The sequence below is a fragment of the Petaurus breviceps genome, unplaced genomic scaffold (genome assembly GCF_028583685.1).
Source record: "Petaurus breviceps papuanus isolate PSGF00001 unplaced genomic scaffold, PetGlider_PUasm1.0 558, whole genome shotgun sequence".
Classification (NCBI taxonomy): Eukaryota; Metazoa; Chordata; class Mammalia; order Diprotodontia; family Petauridae; genus Petaurus; species Petaurus breviceps.
In genome coordinates this window covers 186,491-212,481 of record NW_027186376.1, presented here as the reverse complement: position 1 = coordinate 212,481, position 25,991 = coordinate 186,491, and the positions used below count along the sequence as shown (strand labels likewise).

At 49.7% G+C, this 25,991-nt stretch overlaps 1 protein-coding gene across 1 annotated transcript in view; it reads left to right on the top strand.

Annotated features, from left to right (window-relative positions):
• PDGFB (platelet derived growth factor subunit B) overlaps window positions 1-15,861 on the top strand; it is a 21,091-nt gene extending 5,230 nt beyond the window's left edge. Inside the window, exons 2-7 of the mRNA XM_069102843.1 lie at window positions 5,956-6,052; window positions 8,915-9,004; window positions 9,468-9,673; window positions 10,921-11,065; window positions 13,733-13,893; window positions 14,342-15,861. Coding sequence (XP_068958944.1) covers window positions 5,956-6,052; window positions 8,915-9,004; window positions 9,468-9,673; window positions 10,921-11,065; window positions 13,733-13,857 — 663 coding nt within the window. The 3' untranslated portion in view covers window positions 13,858-13,893; window positions 14,342-15,861. The remainder of the gene's footprint in view (window positions 1-5,955; window positions 6,053-8,914; window positions 9,005-9,467; window positions 9,674-10,920; window positions 11,066-13,732; window positions 13,894-14,341) is intronic.
• Window positions 15,862-25,991: the final 10,130 nt, after the last annotated feature.

Below are 25,991 nucleotides of genomic sequence, written 5' to 3'. Positions count from 1 at the left end.
GCTGGGAAGACTGCCTTTTGGGCAGTGATGCCATTTAACAAGCATTTTTTAAGTGCCTTCTGTGTGTGTGCAAATTTCTTCTTGTCTCTCTCCCTGGGCCTAAAGCAGTCTGGAATACAACAGGTGCCTAATAGATGTTTGCAAGGCCTTGGGCAAAGAGGTAAAGAAGCAAATACAGTCCCTCCCCTCTAGTAACTTACAGCCCAATGGGCATAATGCAATTCCCCATACACATGTACACACACGCGCGTGCGCATACACACACACACACACACACACACACGGGACAGGGAGAGTGTGTTGGGGCAAAGGAACCCCAGGCAAAGTGTCCTTAGTAATTTCTGGAGGGAGATGAGGGATTTCCCCTTTCTTTCCCAGTAGGCGGTGCCCTTGGTGACTTGACATGACAAGCTTGGATGGTGGAGAGCCTCAGAGCACCCCCGCCCAGCTCAGGTGGTGGAGGGGTGGAGATAGAGGCAGCCACAGTGTGTGTGTGGCTTTGGCCCCAGTACCCAGCAGAGCAGGTGGGTGGGGGATCAGGCCTCTTTGATGGGGCGGCTTCCCTTCTGAGGGAGGTAATTAACCTGCTCTGATCCATGTGGCCTCTCTCCTTCACCTTCCAGGGAGGAGAGAGCTGTTTAGTTTGGCCCCAGTGGCTGGCTCAGCCTCAGGTACCTGCCTGTGTACCTGCCTGCCTGCCTGCATGCCGCACCCCTGCCCCTACCCTGGCCACTACCCTAGAGCCAGGTGATAACATCAGGGATTGGCACTCTTTGGCCTCAGCCCCAAGTGACGCCCCTCTCTCTTTCTGGAGAGGGAGGGTTCTCTTCACCCAGCTGTGCTAACAGTGTTAGTCAAACCACCAGCTGCTCTTAGGAAACCTGGGCTCCTGCCATCTTCCCCCTCCCAAGCCAAGCCAAGCAGAGCAGATAGGTCCCTGCTCCCCAAAGCTCTGCCCTGGAGCTTTAGACATCGGGATTCAGTGGAAAGAGGGCAGAATTTGGCATCAGCAGACGTGGGTTCAAATCCCAAGTCTGCCAGTGACAATAGTGACCTTAGGGAAGTCATTCTGTGCCTGAGTTTTCTCATTTGTGAAATGATGTTGGATTAATGGGTGTCTAAGGTCCTCATGTCAGTGATCCAGTACCATCTAGAATTTGAGACTCTAGGGCCTGAGTGGCCCTGGGCAAATCACTTTCCCTTCTCAGTAAACTTTCCTTCCCCAGTAAAATCAGGGGGTTGGGCTAGCTGGCCTCTGCAGGGCCATCCAATCCAAATGTGTGATTGTTCACCTTCCCCACAGCCCAAGAAGGGAGCGGGCAGCCCCCTCCCTTCTGGTGACTGAGTGCTGTCTCCCATTGGAGACTGTCAGCAGCAGGAAGCACTCAGGCGACATCTGGCCCCGGTCCCCAGGTAGGGCAGTGTACCAATAGCTGCTCTCAACAACCTGGTTATCAGCATTCTTGCGTGGCCACTGAATCTCAGAGCTCTGAGGTCCTTGGAGGGCATGTGGTCCAACCAGTGCCTGAACTGGCGGGCCTCTGCGACTTTGTACCTGCTACATGGTTCACTCGAAGGCCTGGAGGGGAAATAGAACCCCCAGTGCCTCTCCCAGCAGCCTTTGTGGCTGTTGGACAGCTTTCAAGGAGCTTGATCCTATTCCTCTGTAATTTCCAACTCTGTTTCTTGCTCCTCACTCTGGGGCCAAGCAGACTTCCACAGGGCAGTCTTTCAAAGTCTTGAAGAAGGCAGCTCTTACATCCTTCCCTTCTTTGGGCTAAAACTTTCCTACTTCCCTCAACTGATCCTTCTATGGTAGGATCATATGACTCTCTTCCTCATCCTGGAGGCCAACGCATCAACATCCTTCCTAAATAGTGGGCTGCAGAACTCAACCCAGCCTTCCCTGTGTGGTTTGGCCTGGGTAGAGACAGCTGGATACTCAGCACCCTTATTTTGGACCCTCCTTCTTCCCCTTATTGGAACCCAAGATCCAGTGGGCTTCTCTGGCTATGATGTCATACTGTTGACCCATTGGCTGTCTCAGGGCCTCCAAATGAAGTCTTCCATCAACCCGTACATATATTGACAAGGTTTCTAATAGGGAGGACTCTGTGAGACCAGCAAGATTGGTATAAAATATGGATGATACAGTTGAGAAGGTCATCTTTTTCTTCCTCCTCCCCCTCTTCTACTTTTTTTTTAAGAGATGGGTCTCCCTATGTTGACCAGGCTCAAAGTACATTGACAACTCACTGACTGGCCCCACTGCTAGTCAGCATGGCAGCTTTGACTTACTTGGTTAGTTTGTGCCTCCTTGCCCAACCCCCGTGGCCCCTTACCTCTACCCAGCCATATTGGTGTCAGTCTTAGAGAGGACTCTTGAGTGGTTTAAACCTGGCTGCAGCTCAGAACTTCTGAGCTCGAGAGATCCCCCAGTAGTGGAGGTCACAGTCGTTGGCCACCACTCCAAGAGGTATTTCAGAGAGAACACAGGATAAAGTCATATACTCCACAGGCTAAATTAAGAGCATAGGTGGTGCACTGACTGGGTGGAGAATGCTGAATTTAGCACCAGAAAGACCTGAATTCAAAAACTGCTTCAGACACTTACTAGCAAGCAGTGTGGACACAGGCTCATTTTCCTCATCTGTAAAATGGGGGGGGGGGTGATAATAGCACTTGCATCAAGGGAGATGGTATTTCATGTATTTCATGTGCTTTTCTGACTTTAAAGTGCTCCAGAGGTGAGAGCTAGAAGGAGTAACAGAGTTTGGAGGTAGGAGTGATTATCCTTGGTGGATTCATGGGGGTCCTCTGGTGGAGAAGGAAACCTATGAGGTCAGAGCTTAGAACATGGAATATCCTTAGAACAGAGAATGGCAGAGCTGGGAGGGACCTTAGAACAAGGAATGGCAGAGCTGGAAAGTAGCTTAGAACAGAGAATGGCTGAGCTGGGAGGGACCCTAGAACAAGGAATGGCAGAGCTGGGAGGGAGCTTAGAACAGGGAATGGCAGGACTGGGAGGGACCTTAGAACAAGGAATGGCAGAGCTGAGAGGGAGCTTAGAACAGAGAATGGCAGAACTGGGAGGGACCTTAGAACAGGGAATGGCAGAACTGGGAGGGACCTTAGAACAGGGAATGGTAGAGCTGGGAGGGACCTTAGAACAGGGAATGGCAGACCTGGGAGGGACCTTAGAACAAGGAATGGCAGGGCTGGGAGGGAGCTTAGAGAACAGTATATTAAAAGTGTAGAATGCCCAAGTTGGAGAGGACTTTCAAAGACCCATGTAATCAAAGTCTTTTGCCAGTCAGCAAGCATTTATTAAGGGCCTTGGGTGGGCCCAGCACTGTGCTAAACACTGGGGACACAAAGGCAAAAGAGAGACGCTGCCCTCCAGGAGCTCTCGGGGTAAGGGGGGAGATGCAGTGTTATAGATGGATGGAGGAGACAGAAGGCGGTCTCCGAGGAGGGTGGCCCACCCCCTAGGTGGACCTACAAAGCTTGCACCTTGCCTGATGTACTCTAATGCGCAGTGCAGTTGAATGGGGAGGCCAGGGCGGAGACCCCTTGTCCTGTACGTGGTGCCTCACGGTTAGGGGCAGCCCTTGGCCCACCCAAGGGACTCCCTCGGCTCTCTCTGGTTCCGCCCCTCTCATGCCCCAGTGCTTCACTGTGATACTGCCAGGGAGCAAACTGTAACAATACTCCAGCTTCCCTGCTCTTCTCTGTTGCCTTCCCCCTCAGACACAGGTTCGGAACTCAGCTGGGAAGCCAAGGCCCGGCTGAACCTTGGAGGCCTGAGTTCCTGCCTTCCCAGACCCTACAGAGCTCTGTCCAGGCTCCCTTCCCTCCCCCCACCTCAGCCTGTGTTTCTGGAACCAAGTCATGGGGAAAGAGCTCCTCCCCCCTGCGCCCCACCCTCCCTCCAGCCTTAACTAAACATCAGGAGTCAGTCAACATTTACTCTGTTTCTGCTCTCGTTGGAGGCCTGTCCTGAGTTGCTAGGGGTTGGGAGACAGAACAGCCAGGCATCGAGATCCGGGTAGTGTGACCCTGGGCAAGTCCCTTCCCCTCCTCGGTCCTCAGTCTCCTCATTGGCAAAATGAGATGAGAGGCATTTTGTGTACTCTTGTATTTAGGAAGCACTCATTAATGCACCATTCTGTGCCACATGGGGCTGGGTGAGCCAAAGAGCGCTTGCCCTCACAGTGTTCACACTCCAGGAAGGCCCACCGATCCCCAGTCTCCTTACCGGCTATGAGACTGCAGGTGGGGCATATCACCCCTCTGACTCTCAGTCTCTTTTTCCAGAATTCCCAACTGACCCTGCCTCCTCACTGGGCTGCTGGGAGTTTCTAGGCAGATGGCAGATGCAAAGGTCTTTGTGAAAGTCAGGAGCATCAGCTGTTACCATGGGGAGGTGCTTGGACCAGCCACCAGAGCTGGGTTTGAATCCTGACACTGGTATTTCCTATCCATGTGACCTTATGTGAGGAGCTTCACTTTCCTGGGCCTCAGTAAAGCAAGGGTCTTGGTCCCCTACAGAGCTTCATCGAGGATCTTAGGACTCTGAGAATACCTTCCAGCTAAAGTCAGGATGAGGGGTCCCAGTGAGCCCTAGAGGGATGCCCACACTCCGTGTGAGTGTGAGACAACCTTTCACATAACCCAGTGAGATGGAGGTGGACAGCCTCAATTGAAAAGAACGCTCCTAACAGCGGAAATATTTGCAGAGAAGGCTCCTGAAATTAGCCTCTAGGAGACTGAGCCCATGAGTTGAACCTGTGGGATCCAGGCCTTGGAGAACAGCCTTTGCCCACTGGCCTAATTAGGCAGGCAGCTGACAGTGGTGTTTCCCCTAATGAAGGCTGCACACTTGTTCATCTCTCCAGCCTCTTTTCCTTGGAAGCTGGTCCTGAGCTCTGCTTTTGCCCTCCTGGTCCCTCCCTGTGTGGGATGTTGGGGGCCGCCCCCAACTTGCTGTGGGCTGTGAAACCTGAGTCCCATGTGATATGGCCCAGGATGGCCGATGATGTCACATGGCCCTTCTTCGGATGCTTGCGATATGATATTGTAGGATGGATGGCTTCCCTGAAGGAAACTGGGCCATGGGTGGGGAATGGTTCGCCCCCTTACTTGGTTTCATGTGCTTTTGGGGAGAGGCCAGAGCAGTGCTCTGAAAATAGTCTTGGCTGGACACTGGGAGAAGGGAAGATTTCAGGCTTCGGGGGTACCTGGGAAAAGAACCCCCTTATCATGCAAGAGGCCTTTTTGCCTGAATTTTAAATGATAAGCATTTATTAAGCACCTACTATGTGCTGCAAAGTGCTGTACTCAGGGATGGGGAAAGAGCAGTAAAAAACACAGGAGACTTTGAGCTTCTGTGGAAAATGAAGGGATTTGGGGTAGGAGGGCTTGGGTTCAAATCCCTCTCTACCACTTAGTAAGTAAGCCCATATGACCTTAGACAAGTCCCTTCTCCCTGGGCCTTAGTCTTCTTATCTGAAAATGAGGTGATTGAGTTAAATGGTCCCTTCCAACTCTAAGTGTATAATCCAGGAGCAGTGTAGGCCCTATCCTGCAGGAGCTGACAGTCTAGCCATGGGGATGAAGCATGTATGCAGGTCAGTTTCCTCATCTGTAAAATGGGCTAGATGACCTCAGGTCCCTTCCAGGCTCTGAGTGACCTCTGGGCCTTTGCTCTCTCCCCTGAAAGATGAGGGCTCCACTTTTACAAATGAGGAAACTGAGGGCAAGGAAGTGACTTAGCCAAGGTCACACAGCTAGTGAATGGCAGGGCCTGGTCGTGACTTCAGCATCATTTGGGGGCTCACTGAGGGCCCCAGAACTCAGCCACTTCCCTGGTGCTCAGGGGGGCCGGCCGGTCAGTTTCCTCCCCCTCCCCCGCTCCCAAGCTCACCTCTTCCCGTTTGTGTCTTTGCCTGGCAGGGGGACCCCATTCCTGAGGAGATTTACGAGCTGCTCAGTCACCCTTCACTGCGCTCCATCAGTGACCTCCAGCACTTGCTGCGGATAGACTCCGTAGGTAAATCCAGTCTGCCTGAACGACCTGCCCCTTCCTCTCCCCTCCCCCGCTGCTGCCCAAGGTGCCACGTGACCTTGGACTGGCCATCGCCCCTCTTCTAAGCCTCAGTTTCCTCAGTGAGGAAGACTGTCTCCCCTCATCTCCTGCCTCTAAATCTATGACCCTCATAATTCAAGTTCCCTCACACAGTGGGGATGATGGCAGCCTGGCGCCAGCTTCCCCAGGAACCCAGTTTGGTGTAAGGGCTGGAGGGAGAAAGGGAGGAGCTGAGCTTGGGGGTAGGGAGTGGGGTGCCCAGTTTGTAGGTGGACAAAGCCATGAGATGGTTTGGGGGGGAGCTACTGCATTTGCTACCCGTGTGACCCGGGGCAAGTCACTTCCCCTTGGCAGACTTCAGAGTTTTTCCTCTCTTTAAAAAAAGAGGATATTAGACAGGGTGACGTCTCTCAGCTCTAACTCCTATCCAGGTGTGCTTGGAAGCTGCCGAGGGAGGGGATGGCATCTCTAGGTAGCATGGCCTCCCTGTCTCGGCTGGCCACTAGCCCAGTCTCCGAGGTCTCTTGGGGACACCTGGCTAAGCCCGAGGGCAATCCTGCCCCAGCCAGAGCCCAGATCTCAGGCACGTGCTCCCGGGCACACACGTGCCAGGGCCAGCGGGCTGGGTCAGGAATGTATTTATAAACTCGGGCTTCAGGGCAAATTCCATTCTATTCTAACCCCCCCCCCAGCTTCTCCCAGCCCCCAGCCCTCCTCTCTAGGGTTTTGTCTGTTTGTGGCTTTGTGATCCTTGCCGAGACACTATCTATGGGGGAACAGAATTTCCTCCCTTTGTTCCTTCTACCAGGCGGCCCACTGGCGTCCTCTCAAAGGCATTCTCGCTCCCTTTCAAACTGGCCCGCTCTTGGTGGGGGGGGTGGCAGGAGCGAGCGGGAGGGGGCACCAGCTGTGCTCACCTATTGTTTGCTGGGTCGAGGGGAGACAGGGGCTCCCCACCCAGCGGCGGTCTCCTGCAGCCCACCCTCAGCCCCGTGCCCTTGCAGCCCGGCCACACAATGGGGCAGCTTCCAAATTTAGAAGGCCTTCTGCTAGCAAGACATCCTCCACCCCCCCAGCCTCCTCCCGGCCTTCCCACAGCCCCTCTGCCCACCGCGCAGCTGAGAGAGGGCTGGCAGAATAGGGTGGAGGCCAGCGGGTGGCCGGAGGGGCAGCATCTCTAGCAAATTTATCTCGGCAGCTGGGAGCTATTTTGTTCCAATCCACCTAACCTCTGTAAGAGTATCTTTCCCTCCCGTCTGTCCACCTCTCTCCTTCTCCCGCGGCCCCCAACAGCCAGTGAAATTCTAAGTGAGGGAGGGGAAAAATGAAAGGAGACAGTTGGGTGGGGATAGACAGACAGACACTGTCGTGGGACTAATTGGGAGGACGGAAATACATCCAGCAGGAGCTTTTCTAAACCGGATTCCCCTGAGAGAGCAAGCCAGCTGCTGTAATCTTGGCCTTGAGGGACCTGGTTAGCTGGAGCCTATCGGGCCACACATGGCCAGAGGAAGGGCCAGAGGGAGAGCTGGGAAGGTGTGGGAGTGGGTCAGGAAGCCCAGGGCTCAGAGGCTTTGGAGCCAGAAGGGTCCTGGAACTTTGCGCAGCCCCCTCCTCTTACTAAGGCCCAGAGAAGGGGGTGACTCGCCTGTTGCCACCAGACCTTGGCATTTGAACTCAGATCATCCATAGGGGAGTCTGGCATGGTAGGGGTAGTGACCTAGCAGATTCTACCCTCTCCTCCCAGGCTTAGAAAGGCAGGAGGCTTGGAGCCCAGACATCTAGGCCCTTCTCTCCGAGCCTCAGGCTCTCCATCTGTAAAATGGGGGCGGTGGTCTTTGAAGCAGTCCTTTGGAAAGTACTTTGTAGACTGACACACTGTAGTAGAAGCAGCCCTTTAGTCCTTTGAACTTTCTAGTGCTTAGCAGGTTACTGCTCAGCAAAACAGAATGAGCCACAGGGTTGACCTACTCAACCCACAGGTTCTTCATTTACAACCTTTCCTTTATCAAGGGGACAAAAGCACTGACCCCCAATACTGATACCCACCCAGCCAACTCCCAGTCCAGGCCTCCCTGGGAAGACCCTTTGCCGGGAGAAATCTCCATCCTCAGACAGCCAGTGCCCAAGACTAAGGAGGGGCTGAAAACAAGAACACTACCCTGCCCTCTCCCCCACACCCAACTTCAGCTCCCCCCTGGGGATTCTGGGAATTTCTCCATTCAGCACTTCCTGTGGGAAAGCAGGGGTGGATGGGGGCACTGGAAACAAGTGAATGCTCAGGGTCCTTGCACCCGCCTGGCCTGGGGGACCGGAGGTTTCACTTACAGTAGCAGAGGGTAAGGGCTATTTTTAACTCCATTTCTATGGGTTCTGGCCAAAAATGTGACTCTCTGACAGAGGGTGGGGTTGGCAGCCCCAGGGGAAGAAGGCTTGACTCTCTGAAGCCTAGAACTGCTGCCTCCACCCCCTCTCAGACTTCCTTGCAAGACCCTTTCTGTCTTCCCACAATCCCGTTCAGGGATGGGGACTCATTTTGGGTAGAAGAGGATCCAGAGTTCCAGAGACCATCTAGTCCATGACTCTTATTTGATGGATGAGGAAACTGAGGCTCAGAGAGTAGCAAGCCCACACCCCCCAGTCCTAGTCAGTGCATTCTCTCTGCTCCCCCACAATGCATTGGTTGTACCTGATTGGTGAAACCAAGAACCAGGGCGGGACAATGGAGGTTCTTTTATCTCAGCCTCCCTGGGTGAGGTCCCCATCCCCAAACCTGATGGCCCCATGGCCACAGTCCTGATCCTGAAGCTGGTCCTTCTCTTGCAGAGGAGGATGTGGCAGAGCTGGACCAGAATATGACCCAGGCACGTTTTCCGAGTGAGCCGGTCATCCTGTCTCGTGAAAGGAGGAATGTGGGTAAGGAGGGAAGGGTGGCCACCTGGCCTGGGAAGATACCCGGGGAGAGACTGGATGAGCTGGGCAGAAGTCCTGCCAGCCCTGCTGAGTGGGAAGCTTGGTAGACACAGAATGATTCCCCCCTCCTGGGGAGTCTAAGGACCCGAATTCCAGCCTTGTCCCAGTTGCTTGCTGGTCATGGGACCTTGGCAAGGTCACTTTCCTTCTCTGGCTTCAGTTTTCCCAGTGAAGGGGCCAGAACAAATGACCCTGAGGTTCCTTCCAGCTCTTGATCTCATGGGGGAGGGGGATGGCGTTTGGGGACTATGCCATGGGGTGGTGAGAACCTCAGTCTGGACTCAGAAGGTCTTTCTGGACAAGTCACTTAACTTATCTGAGCTGCACCTCCCTGGGGTTGGGCTCCCAGGGACTCCCAGAGGCCCAGAAGGATTCTGTCTGACAGCTCCTTCGTCCTCCTCCCTAGCAGCTGTGACCGTGGCCGAGCCAGCCATGATTGCAGAGTGCAAGACGCGGACGGAGGTGTTTGAGATCTCCCGGCGCCTCATCGACCGTACCAACGCCAACTTCCTGGTGTGGCCCCCCTGCGTGGAGGTGCAGAGGTGTTCTGGGTGCTGTAACAATCGCAATGTCCAGTGCCGCCCCACCCAGGTGCAACTGAGGCATGTACAGGTGCGTGACGCCGGCCGTGCCCTGTCTGATGGGCGAGGGCTGGGCTGTGTGCACAGTATGCTCTTCCTTCTCTAGGTGGATAGGGCCCTGCAGAGAGAACCTTGGAGTGCCTGAGAGCTGGGTGACCCTGGACTTCTCTTGGCTTCAGCGTTCCTATCTTAGACTAAATGATCCTAAAGTTCCTCTCTGTCTCCACGTCCTATGGGGGTGTTATAGGGGCAGCTGGGTGACCCAGTGAATAGAGTCCTGGACCTGGAGTCAAAAAGACCTGAGTTCAAATCTGACCTCGCACCCTTACCAGCTATGTGACTCTTGGGCAACTTAATTAACTTCTGCTTGACTCAGTTTCCCCATCTGTAAAATGGGCCCCATTCCCAGGGTTGTTGTGAAGCTCAAATGGTATAATAATTGTAAAACACTTAGCCCAGTATATACTAAGTGCTTTATAAGTGTTAGCTATTATTACTATTCTAAAAAGGGAAAGGGACCAGGGAAATCCTTCTCCCTCCCTGAGATCTATGCTGCATAACATTAATGGTCCATGCATCCAATCAGTAAAGATTTATTACGGGCCTTCTGTGTGCTGTGCTGTTTCCTGCAGCAGGCGGTTCCTGAGCTGAGCTTTGAAGGAGGCTTAGAGTCTAACCTCTTCTTCTTCCTCCTCCCTGTTTGTGGCCTCCCTCCATCACTAGGCTTTCCTGGGCTGTTTCACTTTCCTTGTTAAAAGGGAGCTCAGTGGGTGTTAATGACCCTTTGAGTGACTCCATGCCCCCTCACCCCTTTCCTCAGTGTCCCTCTGTCATGTTCACCCTCACCCCACTGGAGGTGTTTACCAGCTGGAGTGTTCTCTGGGACAACCATTCCCTTCTCCCTGACGGATTTCCCCTCCAGCCATCTGGAAACAGGCACTTGCCAGCTGCCCAAACCCCTGACAAGTGGGCAACCCCACACTTCCTCGCAGACAGCCAGCTGCCCCATCCCTCACCCCCACAGCCAACCCCTGTGAGCTTGGCTGGCACTTGGGGCATCACGGGAGTGAGGATACTCACCATCTGCGTTTCAGAAGTGGCCATGCCTTTTCCTCTTCCTTAGGGGGTATTTGTACTGGAGCTGCTGGGCAGGCTTGTTTGATGGAAGAAGAAAAGAAAAGAGTTGAGGTTGGCTTCCCTGAGGAAGGAGGAAAGGGTCAGCACTGGAAGGTATGAAGTCTTCCCTGCTGTGTTCTTATTTCCATCAATCTCCTACAGGTCAGGAAGATAGAGATTGTGCGGAAGAAGCCGGCCTTTAAGAAGGCAACAGTGACCTTGGAGGACCATTTGGCCTGCAAGTGTGAGACGATAGCAGCTCCCCGGTCCTCGACCCGCAGTCCCGGGAGCACCCAGGGAAACCGAGGTACCAGACTCTGGGGAGCGCAGGAGGGCAGCCAGAGGTGCCCAGGGATGCCAGAGGCTGTGGGGCGGGGGGGAGATCCTCATAGACAGATGCCCTAATTCATTGCCAGTATCATCATCATGACCAAAGTCATGATCAATTTTGTCATTGTCACGACAACCAACATTTCTATAGCACTTTGAGATTTGCTAAACTTTATAAATATTATTCCATTTGATCCTCACAACAGTCCTGAAAAGTAAACTGAGGCAGACAGAGGTAAAGTGACTTGTCCAGGGCCACACAGCTAATAAATGTCCAAGGTTGGATTTGAACTCAGGTCTTCCTGACACCAGGTCCATCGCACCACTCAGCTGCCTTGACCCCCCTGGACCATAGGCAAAGTTACCCCCTTTATCTGGCCCTGCCCTCAGCCAACCCTCAGACCCCAAGATGGATTGGTAGAGTTGGAATTCAGTTTAGTTCCAGAACTTGGCATTTATTAAGGCCCTCATCTATGGAGAGAGAAGTGATAGGGGAGAAGTACAGAGAACTGGGACTTTGGAGTCAAAAGGACCTAAAGCAAATCACGGTATCGTTGGGCCTCAGTTTCCTCACTTGTAAAATGAAAGAACAAGGGGGCCTCCCAAAATTCAATGATCCTGTCAATCTGCTTCCTGCACAAATTGATGATGGGACTTTGGGTCCTTCTGGCCTCTCTGAGACCTGGTCTCCTCAGCTCTACAAAGGGGATTTTTTATAAGACTGCCTCTTGGTGGTCAGGGGGTGCGTAATGGATAGAGCGCTGGGCCCGGAATCAGGAAGACCATTCGCAAGTGCAGATCTGGCCTCAGATACTTCCTAGTTGGGTGACCCTGGGCAAGTCACGTCGTCCTGTTTGCCTCGGTCTCCTCATCTATAAAAATGAACTGGGGCAGAAAGTGGCAGACCACTACAGTGTCTCTACCCAGAGCACTCCAGGTGGGGTCACAGCAACCCCAAATTGGTGGTTAGGGTTAGATGAGTGATGCCTGTTGGGTGTGAGCACTTCAGGGGGGGAGAGATGAAGTGAGAGGAGGCAGAGGGCAGGGTTTTGAACCCCAGCCTGGGCCCTTATCCCCTTGTGGGGCCTCCAGCCCATTCCAGAGCTCCTCTCTAGAATGAAGAGGTTGGTTCCAATGGCCCCAGGGCCTAGTCCAGCTCTGGATCTCAGATCCTGGGAAATGTGGGGCTCGCTGACCTTTGCATCTTGTGTGTTTCGCTTTTCTGTGTTTGTGTTCCTTTCCCCAATAGAATGTAAGTTCCTTGAGGGCAGGAACTGTTTCTTTTTCATATGTGCTGCCCTATCTCCTAGCACAATCCTGGGCACACTGTAGGTGATCAATAAATGCTTGTTGAGTTGAATTAAATGAAGAAAGGAGCTGAACAGGCTGTCTCTTCTACCCTCTCTTCACCAGGGAGCCACTGTGAGACCTTGGTCTGCAAAGACACCACATTCTCTGTGTGTATGTGTGACATTCTTGAGGTTTCTTAAAATAAATTTGATAACTTTTATTTTTACATCACCTACATTTCCCAGTGTACTTCTCCCTCTGATAGTATCTTTGATTAAAAAAAAGAATAAAAAAGAGAAAAAAACAAAACGCACCGCTATTGCTTGGCCATTCCCCAATCAATGGGCGTCTCCTTTGTTTCCAATTCTTTGCTACCACAAAAGGGAGTGTTATAAATATTTTGGTATATATAGAGCCTTTCTATTTGTCACTGACCTCTTTGGGATATTTATCTGGCAGGTAGGGTATCTTTGGATCAGAGAGTATGGGTATTTTAGACACTTTCTTCAAGTAATTTCAGATTCCTTTCCAGAATGGTTAGAATAAATCTCAACTCCACCAACAAAGATAGAGTATAACTCCTGACCCTCCAGTCTCTCCAACATTCCTTGTTCCCTACTTGTATCATCTTTGCCAGTGTGCTGGGTTCAAGATGGAACCCAACAGTTGTTTTGATTTGCATTTGTCTTCTTATTAGTGATTTGAAGTATTCTTTCATATAGTTGTTGATAGTTTGCAATTCTTTTGAGAATTGTTTGTTCACATCCTTTGACCATTTATCTGTTGGGGAATGGCTTTTGTACTTGTATGTTTCCATTAATTGCCTATATATCTTGTATGTCAGACCCTTATCAGAGGGTATCTGATGAAAGTATCAGAGATACTTTCTGCAAAGATTTCTTTCCAGTCAACCCCTTGCCTTCATAGTTTTTAGTTGCATTGATTTTCTTCATGGAAAAGCTTTTTGAGTCCACATAAGCAAAAGTATATATTCTGCCTTTTGTAATCACCTCTAACCCGTGTTTCTATTTTTAAAAATTGCTTCCAACTACAGCTGTGAAAGGTACCTGATCTGACCTTTAAAATTTAGGTCATGTTTTCCTTTTGAGTTTGTTGTGCTGTAGGGTGTAAGATGTTGTTCTAACCCTAATTTTTCCCAGAATGCTATCCAGTTTTCCCAGAAATTCTTGTCACATAGGAAGCACTTTCCTATGCAATTCATATTTTGGGGGTCAAGTTCAATTATTTTTTATTCCTGCTCACAATCTATACTATGTAGAGATATCTATAGTTGCTTCTTCAGTCCTTTAGACCTGAGTAAAATAATAGGCTTTTTCGCTGTCCTTTTGAACAGTTGGGTCCACCCCAAACAAGGTGACAGTTCGGAGGGTTCGGATCCGACGGCCGCCCAAGGGGAAGCACCGAAAGTTCAAACACACCCATGACAAGACGGCCCTGAAGGAGAGCCTCGGCACATAGGGGACCCCCCCCCACCAGGGAAAGCATGATGGGCAGGTAATGGGAAAGGAGGTGGAACAGGGAAACGAGTCAGAAACCTCCCCAGTCCTTGCATGTTCCTGGGCACCTATACCCACTGACCCTTCCTTAGGGTTATTCCTAGCCAGAGAAATGGGTCAAAGAAGATGGAATAGTGGAAAAAGTGATGGGTTTGAGTCAACGACTGAGGGTTCAGATCCCAGCTCTGCCACTGACTTCCTGTGTGACCTTGACCCTTTTACTTCCCTTCCGTGGAGCCTCAGTTTTCTATGGTGTGAGGACAGATTAGTCACTGCCAATGGTCAGAAGACTGGAAAGTACTTTCCATGTAGTGGAAGGACCACTGGGTGTGGGGTCAGAGGACCTGGCATGTCAGGGGCCTGGAGTGGGCTGGGCTGGAGAGCCACATTTTGTGTTTTCTGCTTGGGGTCTCTGACCGCCATGTTCTTTTCTGTTTGGTTTCCAGGTTTATTTAATGTGTTTCTCGTATTGCCCCCATGGGGTTCTTGGAGTGAGAATATTGTTCTCCTTGTCTGTCCGTCTCGGTGGCCGATGCGGATGGCAAATGGTGCTTCCCCTGCCCCTGCCCCGGCCTTGCAGTGGATCTCCTGTCCCCCCCGGCTCAGCAGCCCTCTTGTCCTATGTGCCCAGCAGCTCCTGGGGCCCCCAAAGGCCATGAGCCCCCACTGCCACCCTTCTCACTGGCAATGGGGAGGAAAGGAAGAAATGGAGGACACCTGTGGCTAGAGGGGCCTCTTCTTCCATCCTGCCTTTCCTCCTGGAGGCCCTGCTTGGGTGATAGATGGGACACCCCCAGTAGGAGCCTGCGGGCTCCAATGGCTCCAAGCACTGGCCCACCAAGCCAGATTTTGCCCTGAGGATGGATAGCATTGGCCTGGCTACATGGCAGCCCAGAGGCTGAGTGTTATCCTGTGGCCCTGGACTGGTGGGGCTTCAGGCAAGAACCTTCTTCCTGTGTGCTCCACCACCTGCCAGCATCCAAGGCGCGCAGAGCTGGACAAGGCTGTTACTCTCCCTACGTCCTGCCCATCCCCTGCTCGGTTATTTCACTTTTTATGCACATATTTTTGGAACTGTGGTTTCTTCTGAAGCGGGTTTTGCTGTGGGAGAGCAGCCTGTGGTCAGTCATGCTGATGGGAGGTTCGCCTTCTGCTCCCCAGAGCTCTACGGTGGGCTGGAGACTGTTCTGTTGAGGGGAGCCGGACCCAGTCTGGCTATTTCCTTACCCCATCTCTCCTGCCTCACGCGCTGTCCCCCTCTTTATTTCTTCCTTCCTTCCCTTTCTCTGTTTTCATTTTCCTACATCTGGTCAGCCCCCACACTCCCCCAACCCCAGCCTGTTAACTCCTGGATGGAGCAGAAGAGGGGTGTTGGACACCTCCCGCCCCGCCCTGGAGGGGTGGGAAGGAGTGAAAGCCCCTAAGGAAGGGGAGGAGGTGTGGTGTGGTGGGGAGACCACCCAGTCAGGGGTCTGCTTCTGGCCTCTGTCATTAACACTCCCCATCCCAGCCTCATCCCAACCCTGTGACCTTACCCAAGTCCCTTCCACTCTCTCTGTCTTGGTTTCCTCATCTGTAAAATGAGGGAGTTGGACTAAATGGTCCCTAAGGTTCTGTCCAACTCTACAGAACATCCGTCCCTGAGCATCTCCTCTTGGGTCTCCTCTGGGGGCCTCCTTGAGAGAGAAAGTGACCTCATCTGCAGTTCCCAGAGGCTGCTGAGTCTTGGAGGAAGCCGGCCCTCTGGCCAGCTCCCGGGGTTTCATGGGGGAAGGCTTGCCTTCCCATCATTCACACCTTCTGCAACTCTTTCCCCTACTCAGAAACCCGCTTCCTTCAGTTTGTAAAGTTGGTGATTATATTTTTTTTTGGCTTTCTTTTATTTTTTAAATGTAAAATTAATTTATATTCTGTATTTAAAGTTGTAAAAAAAACAAACTATATGAAACAAAAGCAGATGAATCCACCAGTTCTGTCTCTGTCTGTCACCTTTGGGTCCTCCTCCCACCCTCCCTCCATCAGGGGGCTGTTGGCTGCCTTCCCCAAGGAGCCCTTTGTTCTGGGTCTCTCTGTCCCCAGCCCCAGCCCTAAAGGGGCATGGCCACTCTATTTACCTTTCCATTCTAGTCCCTAAAGTAGAGTCCTGGATTTGAGCTCAGGAGAGTCCTGGGTTGGATTCCAGGCTCTGCTGCTTAGCAGCTATGAAACCTTGGGTAAGTCACTTTGCCTATCTGGGCCTTAGTTTCCCCATCTGTAAAATGAGGGTATTGGACTAGCTTATCTCTAAAGCTCCTCCCAGTTCTAAATATTATACAAGGTAGTGTGGTGTGATAGAGGCTGGGAGATCTGGGTTCAAATCTAACCCTAGACACTCAAAAGCAGTATGACCCTGGATAAATCACTGCACCACTCTGAAGGGCAGTTACTTCATGTATCAAATGGGGATGATAGACCTCCCTACCAGAGTGGCTGTGAGACTCAGCCAGACCCCCGTTTTGTATCTCTCTGCTGCTGGGAATGCTTTTATTTCCTATGGCATGGGGAGGAGAAGAGGGAGAGGGAGGGCCAGTCTGGGGTGAGCATTCCAACCCCAAGGTATGACCTGGCCCCGGGGCCCCAGCATGCTTAGCACAAGATAGGAACATCACTTACGGTCTATTGTATTTCTATTTATTTTCAACCTTTCTCAATTACATTTTAATCTGGTTCAACTCTCTTGGGAGTGTTGGCCATCTCTCTGCAGCCAGGTCCAGAAGTTAGCCAGCTCCTGCTTGAATGCTTCCAAGGCTGCAGAGCTCATTACCTAAAAGGGCCACCCATTCTTCTTCTTTTTTTTTTTAAGCAATTGGGGTTAAGTAACTTGCTCAAGGTTACACGGCCAGGTGTTTCTGGGTGGGTGCTGAGCGTCTGAGCCCGGGATTCGATCTCCAGGTCTTCTCAACACTGGAGCCGGTGCTCTTACTCGCTGTGCTACCTGGCCGCCCCGCCACCCATTCTTCTGTTGGGCAGCTCTGATTGTTAGGACATGGGACTGAAATCCAGTACCCTGTGACCAACAAGCTTCGCCGTCTTTGTGCCTGACGCTGTGCTAAGGCTTGGTGATGAAAAGAGAGGTAAAACCTTCCTACCCTCAAGAAACTTCTATTCCAATGGGGGGGAAGCATGCAGGTAACTAGATACCCACACAATGGATACTGGACAAATCAGAGATAATCCCAAGTGAACGAGGGTTGAGGGAGGCCTTATTCTGAACCTAAATCTGGGAAAGGCAGGTGGGATTTTCAATGGGGCTTGAGGGAAGCCAGGAGTCAGAGCCAAAGAGAGAGACACCGGGACAAGCCATTGCAAAGACATGGAGTGTCCTATCCAAAGAATGGTGGGAAGGCCACGTCACTGACCCTAACAGAATCCTCAAGGCATTCACTGCAGATTTCCATTGAGATCCTCAATCTAGAGCTAGAAGTTGGAAACTTAGAGGTTCCTTCTCAGGTGGAAAGAATGGGAGGTTTGGATCTTTAGATTTGCCTTCGACTGTCTCCCCAGTGCCCAGCAAGGGAATGTGGGGCTTATCCCTAGTAGGCCTTTAATATTGAATTGAATTAACCTTGGACAGCTCACAGGAGAGCTAGATAGTGAAAGGGATGGAGTGACAGCCCCAGAGTCAGGAAGGCTCATCTTCCTGAGTTTTCAGATCTAGCTGGGTGATCCTGGGCAAGTCACTTCACCCTGTTTGCCTCAGTTTCCTCATCTGGAGAAGGAAATGGCAGACCACTTCAGGATCTTTGCCAAGAGAGCGCTAAAGGGGGTCACAAAGAGCCGAGCAGGACTGAATAACAATGCAAGTCATTCCCCTCTCAGAACCTACCCATAAAATAACTAGAAAATAGAATGTCTCTAATGTCCTTTCAGCTCTGATTCTATGAAGAGGGCAGGCAATGACTTCATTACTTTGGAAAACCAGATTCATTTCCTTTACCTCCATCAAGCAGGGCCAGAGACTGGCTGGGTTTCTTACTCTAAAATGAGGGGATTGGACCATATGACCTCCGAAGTTCCTCCACTTTCTAAATCCATGAGCCCTAGAACCTGTGGGGGCGTCAGGAAGTTCAGAAACTGCTCAGGTCTCAGTTTCCTCAACTCTGCCATGTGCCTGAAGAGTAATAGTTCAGACTCTGGCCGACAGGGACCTGGTTGGCCGGATTTCCAGGGATATATTTAGATAAATAAGATCTGGGACCTGGCCCACCCCATCTCTAGGGAAATCTCAATTTCCACCTTTGTGGAGAGTAGGAAGAGGGCCTGGGGGGCGGGGGCGGTCTAGATTCTAGCTCAGGAATCCAGAGGGGTCTGACCAGAGCAGAGAACAATAGGAAGGTCTTCTCCATTTCTCTGCACATTAAGCTTCTGTTCATCCAGGCTGAGGTCACCTTCAAGCCCATGGCACTCTGCCCCAGCAGCCACTCCCACCCTCATTCTCCACCCCACTGGCTGTATTGTAGGTCCAGATGTCAGGATCTCCTCTACCTCTCCTCCCCTCCCCCAGGTAGACCAAGATGGGGTGAGTGGGTGGGAAGAGCAAGGATTCCAAGGACATTCTGGGCAGCAAGAAAAATGGCTAAGGTCTGGAGGGTCAATGGTTGAAGTCTTGGATTCCGCTGATTTTGAAATTTATCAATATCTTTTGGTTTTGTGTCACCTTTACTTTCAACTATATCACCGGGTGCCCCCTCCCAGGAAGCCATTCTTTGTAACAAAAAAATAAAAAGGGAAAGTCTGGGGGAAGCAGTCCATGAAAACCAACGGACACATTGATGGCATTCTGCCCCTGTAATCCTCCACCTCTCTGATTGTCTCTTCCCTTGGAGCATCCTAAGGTCAATTTTAATGCAATTCAACAAAGATTTAAGTGCCTCCAATGTGGAAGGAATCCTGCTAGGTGCTGGAAACAAGCCAAGAATGAGTCTTGCTTGTGAAAGGATTCTAGAAAAGCCCCTGGGGTTAGGACAGGGCAGAATAAGATCCCCAATAAGGTCTGAGCTCTCCAGCTCAAAGAGGTGGAGGGGAGGGAGCAAAGGAGGAATCCAGACAAAATACTACAGAAAACACTGGAGGAGGGAGAAGACATTTTCCCTGGATAGGGGGGTGAGAAAATAGGATCCTCCTGGACTGTGGAGTCCAAGCCCTCCTTGGACAGAGGAAGTGAGGCTCAGGGAGACAGAGAAGGCTTTGTGCAGAAACTGCTACCTAGCTGGATCCTGAAGGAAGGAACTGACTTCCAGAGAGGTAGGGGATTAAGCCAAGTACAAAAACAAAAACATCCCTGTCTTCAAAGGATTATATACTACAGGAAGATATGCAGAGAGAAGTCAGTCAACAAACATTAAGCACCTACTATATACAGAGAGGATAGAAAGGTGGTGGCAAAGCCAGGAAGATCTGGGTTCCAATCCAGCCTCTGACATGTATTGTCTGTGGTGCTCTATGGGCAACGCACTACCATTCCGTGCTCTAAGTAGCGCAAGATGATAAATTCCAGAGAAGATGCCTATTTGCGTTGATAAAGGGAGTTTCCTCATGGCAGGCAGGTTCGGTCACTGGCTCTAGCCCTTTCCCTCAAGGAGCTCACCGTGTATTTAATGAGAGGGGAGTGTTGGGGAGCTTTGGTCCAAGGTTTGGCAGTCACAGGGAAGGGGTGTGAAGCCAAGGGGCAGTGGATCTCCATGCCCTTTCCCATTGCAATGAGAGCATTTATCTGACTATTGTCCCCCAACTAGGAGAAGAAAGGAATGGGGAAAGCTGGTGACTACAAAGCAGTTTGAGGAGAGACACAACACTGACGCTGTGAAGGGCAGTGAGGGAGAGATCCTGGCAGCCTTCACAGAGGGGGCAGCACCGGAGCCGAGACTCAGAGGGAATTCAGAGTGAAGAGAGGGTAGGGAGGAAGAAGGTGCCAAGCATTCGGGACAAGGTCCAAGGACATACCCAGGAAGACCTGGGCTCAGTAATGGCTCAGACACACACCACTGGGGTGACCCTGGGTGATCCTGGGCAGGGCATTGAACAGCCCCAGGCCTCATCATATCTAAAATGAAATGAGAAGTTTGGACCTAACATCCTCTGAGGCCATTGATCAAAGACTCCTGGGGTCCTTGTGTCTAAAATGAAGGGAGTGGACTAGATGTCCCCTAAGGCCCCTTCATGCTCTAAATATATGACTTTATGCCTCTATGCAGTATGTGACATATATGGAGAAGGAAATATCTATATCTATCTGTCTTTATATATATACAGAGAGAGAGAGAGAGAGAGAGACAGAGAGACAGAGAGAGAGAAGGAAATGGCAAACCACTCTAGTATCTTTGCAAGAAAACCCCAAATGGGGTCAGGAAGAGCGTGGCTGAAAAAGACTAAACAACAACACAACAATACATGAAGGGGATAAGGGTAAATAAGATTGATAGGGAAGCCTGGATCCAATTTTGATAAGCCTACAAGGCCACATCCTAAAGATAGTTGGGAGCCAAAGAGGATTCTGATCACTCCATGACTGATATGGCCAGACCTTAGGAAGCACCGATGCTGTTCTTTTTGGAAAGTTGTGTGGAGGACGGGTGGCATAGGGGAGATGCTGGAAAATAAGAAACCAATTAGGAGACAATCTTGATGGTCCAGATGAAAGTTCAAACTAGGGTAGTAGTTGTGTGAGTGTAGAAAAATGGAGAATGCAAGGGAAAAATTCCCAAGACAGACTCTGATTCAAGATGGGGAGCGAGAAAGAGGACAAGAGAAAAGGATGATTGCAAGATGACATACCTGGGGGGAAGGGGAGGGGGGACTGGGAAGGTGGTAACACTCTTGGCAGGAATAGGAAAGTGTGGAGGGGAGGGGATATATTTAAGAGAAATCTTCTGAATTTGAGATACAGCCAGGACGTCTTGGAGATGGTCAACAGGCAGTTAGTGACACAGTAACGGAACTCCAGAGACATGGGGGTTGGCCACTTCCTTCGTCCACATGATGGGCAACCCATCCCCAAACCCGATTCCTTTAACTGATGACTGTACACGCAGTCTTCTCTTCTTTTTCATTATTTTTTGGCATTGCTTCGGTTTATCTAAGTCCTTTCCAAAATGGGATGCCCAGAAAGTCAGATTCCATCTTCCTAACCAGCTGTCTCCATCCCCTTCTACCTTTCCCTTCCGAAGCTTTCATCAGCAGTGGTGATGAAAACACCACCTGTGTCCCTGGGGGCTACAGTTTTCTTGCCTAGGATGGAGTGATCTCATTATCTTTGTGGCTTGCCTTAATTTTTTTTAATGCCTTTTGTTTTTACATCACAATCATTTCCAGATATACACAACCTCTCCCTCAGTGCTCAAGAACAGGTATGGGCACACACACACACACACACAGAGCACCGTGTGCCTTCTCATGTAACAAAGCTAGAGTTAAGTACCACCAGCCAAGCTACAGCCGAGTCTGGAGTCTGTCAAGGCACGAAGTCCTCCAAGCTCATTGTCTCCTACTGCCCCGAGGAGAGGAAGGAGGTTCATTTCCTCATGTCTTTTCCAAGGCCAGGGCTGGTCATGATAATCCCACATGTTTCCTGTCTTTTTCCAGACAGGCCTACAAGTAGCTGTCTCTTATTTCTCAGACATCTATATGATTGGGACTGATCCTGAGTCCACCAGAGCCTGAGGACAGAAATCCAGGAAGGTCCTTCCCCTGACTCACATGGGACCAGCCATTTGCTTTCTCAGTGCTCTAAGACAACCCACCAACAAGATAGATAAGCTGCAGAGAAGGTGCTGATTTGTATTGGTGGAGGGAGCTTCCCCAGGGCTGTATTCATTCCTTAGTTGTCTAATCAATTAAGTCTAGCAGAGAACCTTGGCTACAAGGGCACACAGGTTCCTTTAAATGCATGTGGACAGCCTCATAGAAACATATGAACATTGATATATGTATGTTGTAGGGGTTTTTCCTACGTAGAATTTTTCATCATGGATTCTCTGGAGTTGTCTTGAATCATTGTATTGATCAGAATAGCCAAGTCACTAACAACTAATCATTGCACAATGTTGCCATTGCTATGTTCTGTACAATGTTTTTGGTTCTGCTCACTTTACTTTGTACCAGCTCATGTAAGTCTTCCCAGTTTTTTCTGAAAACATCCCAATCATATACCATAACTTGCTCAGTCATTCCTAATTGATGGGCACCACCTCAATTTCCAACTCTTTGCCACCAAAAAAAGAGCTGCTATTTTTGTACATGTGGGTCCTTTCCCTTTGATCTATTTGGGATTTAGACCTAGTAGTGATATTTCTGGGTCACAGGGTATGCACAATAGCCCTTTGGGCATAGTTCCAAATTGTTCTACAGAATGGTTGGATCTGTTCACAGTTCCACCAACAATGCATTAGTGTCTCTGTTTTTTCCACCCCTTTTTCTACATTCTCTTTTCCTGTCTTGTTAGCCAATCTGATAGGTGTGAAGTGATGTCTCTGACAGAGTCTTAGTGGACAATAAACTTGACACAAGTAAGAAGCCTAATGGGGCAATTTTAGGATCCTAGGAGCCTTGCTTTAGAGCCAAAAGGGACCTCATTTTACAGGGGATGAAACTGAGGCCCAGAGAGTTGAAGCAAACTGCCTGAAGGGATCTGGGGAGGAGCTTTCTCCATACTTAGTGAGGATGGACCTTGGACAACAGATATAGCAGTTTCCCTTCGCCCTAGACCTGGAGAATTTCTACACTGGTAGACCCAGCCAGAGTTGGTAACTCCATCAGAATTTGAGAAGCCAAGATCTCTGCTACTTCAGCATGAAACACAAGAGAGCAGATTTTGTATAAGAACTACTCTGATGATCAAAGGCAAAAAAGAGAGTGGAATGACTAGATGTCCAGTCCCTTTCATCTCCAAGATTCTATGGTACCTATAGGACCTAGAAAGATAGTTACACCAGTTTTCTTAATATGAGGGTGAGTGTATAAATTACATGGGACAGGAGTGTTGCAGCAGCAAGTACCCCAGCATACCCAGGGTGGCTGCCAACACAGGTTCTTAGATTTGCTTTTCTAAAGGAAAGCAACTCAAAATGGGTTAACAATCTTGCTTTAATCAAACATATGTAATATACCTAGTTCAGGGGGAAAAGGTCAGCAGCCTGAACTACAGAGAATACAAACAAGTTACAAGCAGACAGAGAAACAGATCAGCAGACAGGCTTCTAGCTGTCTGACCATTACATCTACACCTAGTCATTTATCAGAGAGGGAAGAAGCAACATCTGGGTTTTCAAAGCCCGGGGGCTCAACGGCTGCCCAGAGTCTCGTCTGGTCACATCACACAACTCTTCTCAAAGTGAGCCCCAAGACAAAATCTCACATCAGGGTATATATAGCCTTTTCCTGGCTCAGAGAATGTCACAACCCTCTTGACCCATTTCCCAATTATAAAGTATCCAGGTGTGGGCATTCCTGAAAAACAAGCCTCCCTACACAGGCTCCAGGTGGCCACATTTAGCCTATTAGGGGGCAGAGTATATTTTCAAATCAAGAAAGGTTCTCAGAGTCACTTAATCCTATCAAAGGGCCTAGGGGCAGGGAAGATCTTCAGATTCCTATTCCCATAACAAGTGTTTCCACATTATACCAATTCCTATGCATCTGGAACCTGCTTGGTCAAAAACCAAATAAACATGATTACTATTATTAATTAATTATTAAATTATAATATCCTTAGAAAGGGGATGATATCCGTGGGATCTCATTGGTTTAGAGAACTAAATGGGTGGAAAAAATGGCCCCCACCAGTCCCTTCAGAATGGACTAAATCAGTGGTATCAAATTCAAACAGAAATAAGTGCCATTAACCCATACATAAGGATCCCTCACGGCTATATATTGACTTAGAAAACCACACATTTATATATATATATATATATTTTTTTTTTATTAATACATTAGCACATTAAAATCAGATGAGAACCACACTGGAATCTGGTTCAGGACACACTTAGGAGTATGGTGGGCTGCCTGCCCAGATCTCTGGCCCAAGCACTTCGAGGTTAAAGGGACTTGCCCAGGTCCCACAGGCATATCACAAACAGGACTCATTTGAAGCCAGGCCTTCGGGGCTTTGAGGCAAGCTCTATTTCTTCCACCATGTAGTCATTTTTCTTATAGCTTCCTAAAGGTCTGTTGTGACAGACATATAGACACACGTCTGTATGACATACATACATCACTTCTCGGCATGAGCATCTTTCAACACACAACCTTAGAATGCTCAAGATGGAACCAGGAGACCTGCTTCTGAGCTTCATCTCTGACAATATGTGATCTCTGCTCTTGTCTCCCCAGCACCTGGCACACATCAGAGGCCCTTAATAGATGCTTGAATAATTGAATGGAATTGACCTCAGCTAAGTTACTTCTTCCATCCAGGCCTCAGATGCCTCATCCACAAAATAATTAATAACTACATTATTTCTAAGACTGGTTCCAACTCTAGAGCCTATGGTCCCAATCTTGTCTTTTTAGGCAGTGGGAAGGAATGTTGGTGTCTATGAATTAATTAATTGTTGGTGGCAGAGAGGTGGGAAGCAGCTATTTTTGATACTGGGACACTATAGGTCACTTTCGTTCCTGAATGATCTATGATGTGCCTTTGGCTAAGGGGGTGGGGAGATAATGAAATTATGGAGGCAGGAATCATGGGGGTGGGGGAAAACAAGAAGGACCCCTTCCTGTAAGCATCATATTCTTTAATCAGGAATAACCTGGTTCCATTGGCTGTTGTTAATCATAGCATCATAGAATTTTCTGAAAGGTACCTTTTTCTTTTACAGATGAGGAAACTGAGGTTCAGACTTGTCCAGGGTCACACAGCTAGCTAATTTGAGAGTCCAAACATATACAGAGCTTATAGTTTTCTTCTTTAGAACATTCGGACCAGGAGTCAGAAAGATCTGAAATGAAATTGGCCTCAGATTTTTACTGGCTTTGTGACCCTGGCCAAGTCATTTAACTTTTCTCAGCCTCGGTGTCCTCCTCTGTAAAACAGGAATGATAATAGGCCCTGCTCAGAGGGTTGTTGGGGAATCCATTGAGATAATATATGTGAAGTATTTTGCAAGCCTTTAAGTGTCCTGTTTTTCTCATTCTCTTCCTCATCCCCAAAGCCATCAGCACTTATGTCAATAACCCCATGATACTGAGGCCTTTCTAGTCCTCAGTTTACTCAGTGAGAAGGGCCTTCTCCTCCACATTTCAGCTACATGCCAATCTGGTCACATCCCAGGCTTTACCAACACTCAGAATTTCACTGCCTTTGAGACCTAGAACTTTGAAATACTATCTTCTAATGACAAACTCTCATCCTTCCACCTCTCCCAAACTTCCAGCTCATACTAATCTAAGTGGCCCAAACTTCTGTTCCAGGAATCATCTTGTGTTTGATTTGAAACTATTCATAATGAAGGTCAGAGCCCCCACCCACTGAATCTCCTCCCTTAGACCAGTCAGGATTTATCACATGACTTCATATCATAACCAGAACAATCCAATACTAAAATAGAAGGCATTGTGATATGGAGAAAATACATTAAAAGCAACATTCCGATGCATGTGGCCCCAAGGAAGCCACCTCACCTCCTCCCATTCCCCGGGGAGGGCAGGGTTTTGAGTCCAGCTCAGCCCCAGTCTGGAGTCAATGTAAGGAAGTCAGAAATGTGGGGATAACTACTTGCCCTTCAGATGACCCCCAAAAGGTGCTACATAGCTTGATATCTGGGTCACAGCTGCAATTCCACTCAGGATCATTTAGAGATCAGGAATTGGCCACTCAGGGCTCCCCACAAGGATGGAGGGATTGCCCAAGGATTTATTGCCCAAGATCTGGAAGAGCTAAAAACAAAGGCTGGATCTTAGAAAAGGAAAGTGAGTACAGATAAATGTAAAATTCTACACATTGGGTAAAAACAAAACAAAAAAGCAGCCCTAAACATACAAATACAGAATGGAGAGGATGACATATTTTGTGTGAAAAAGATCCAGGAGTATTAGTGGACTGCAAGCTTAATGTGTGAC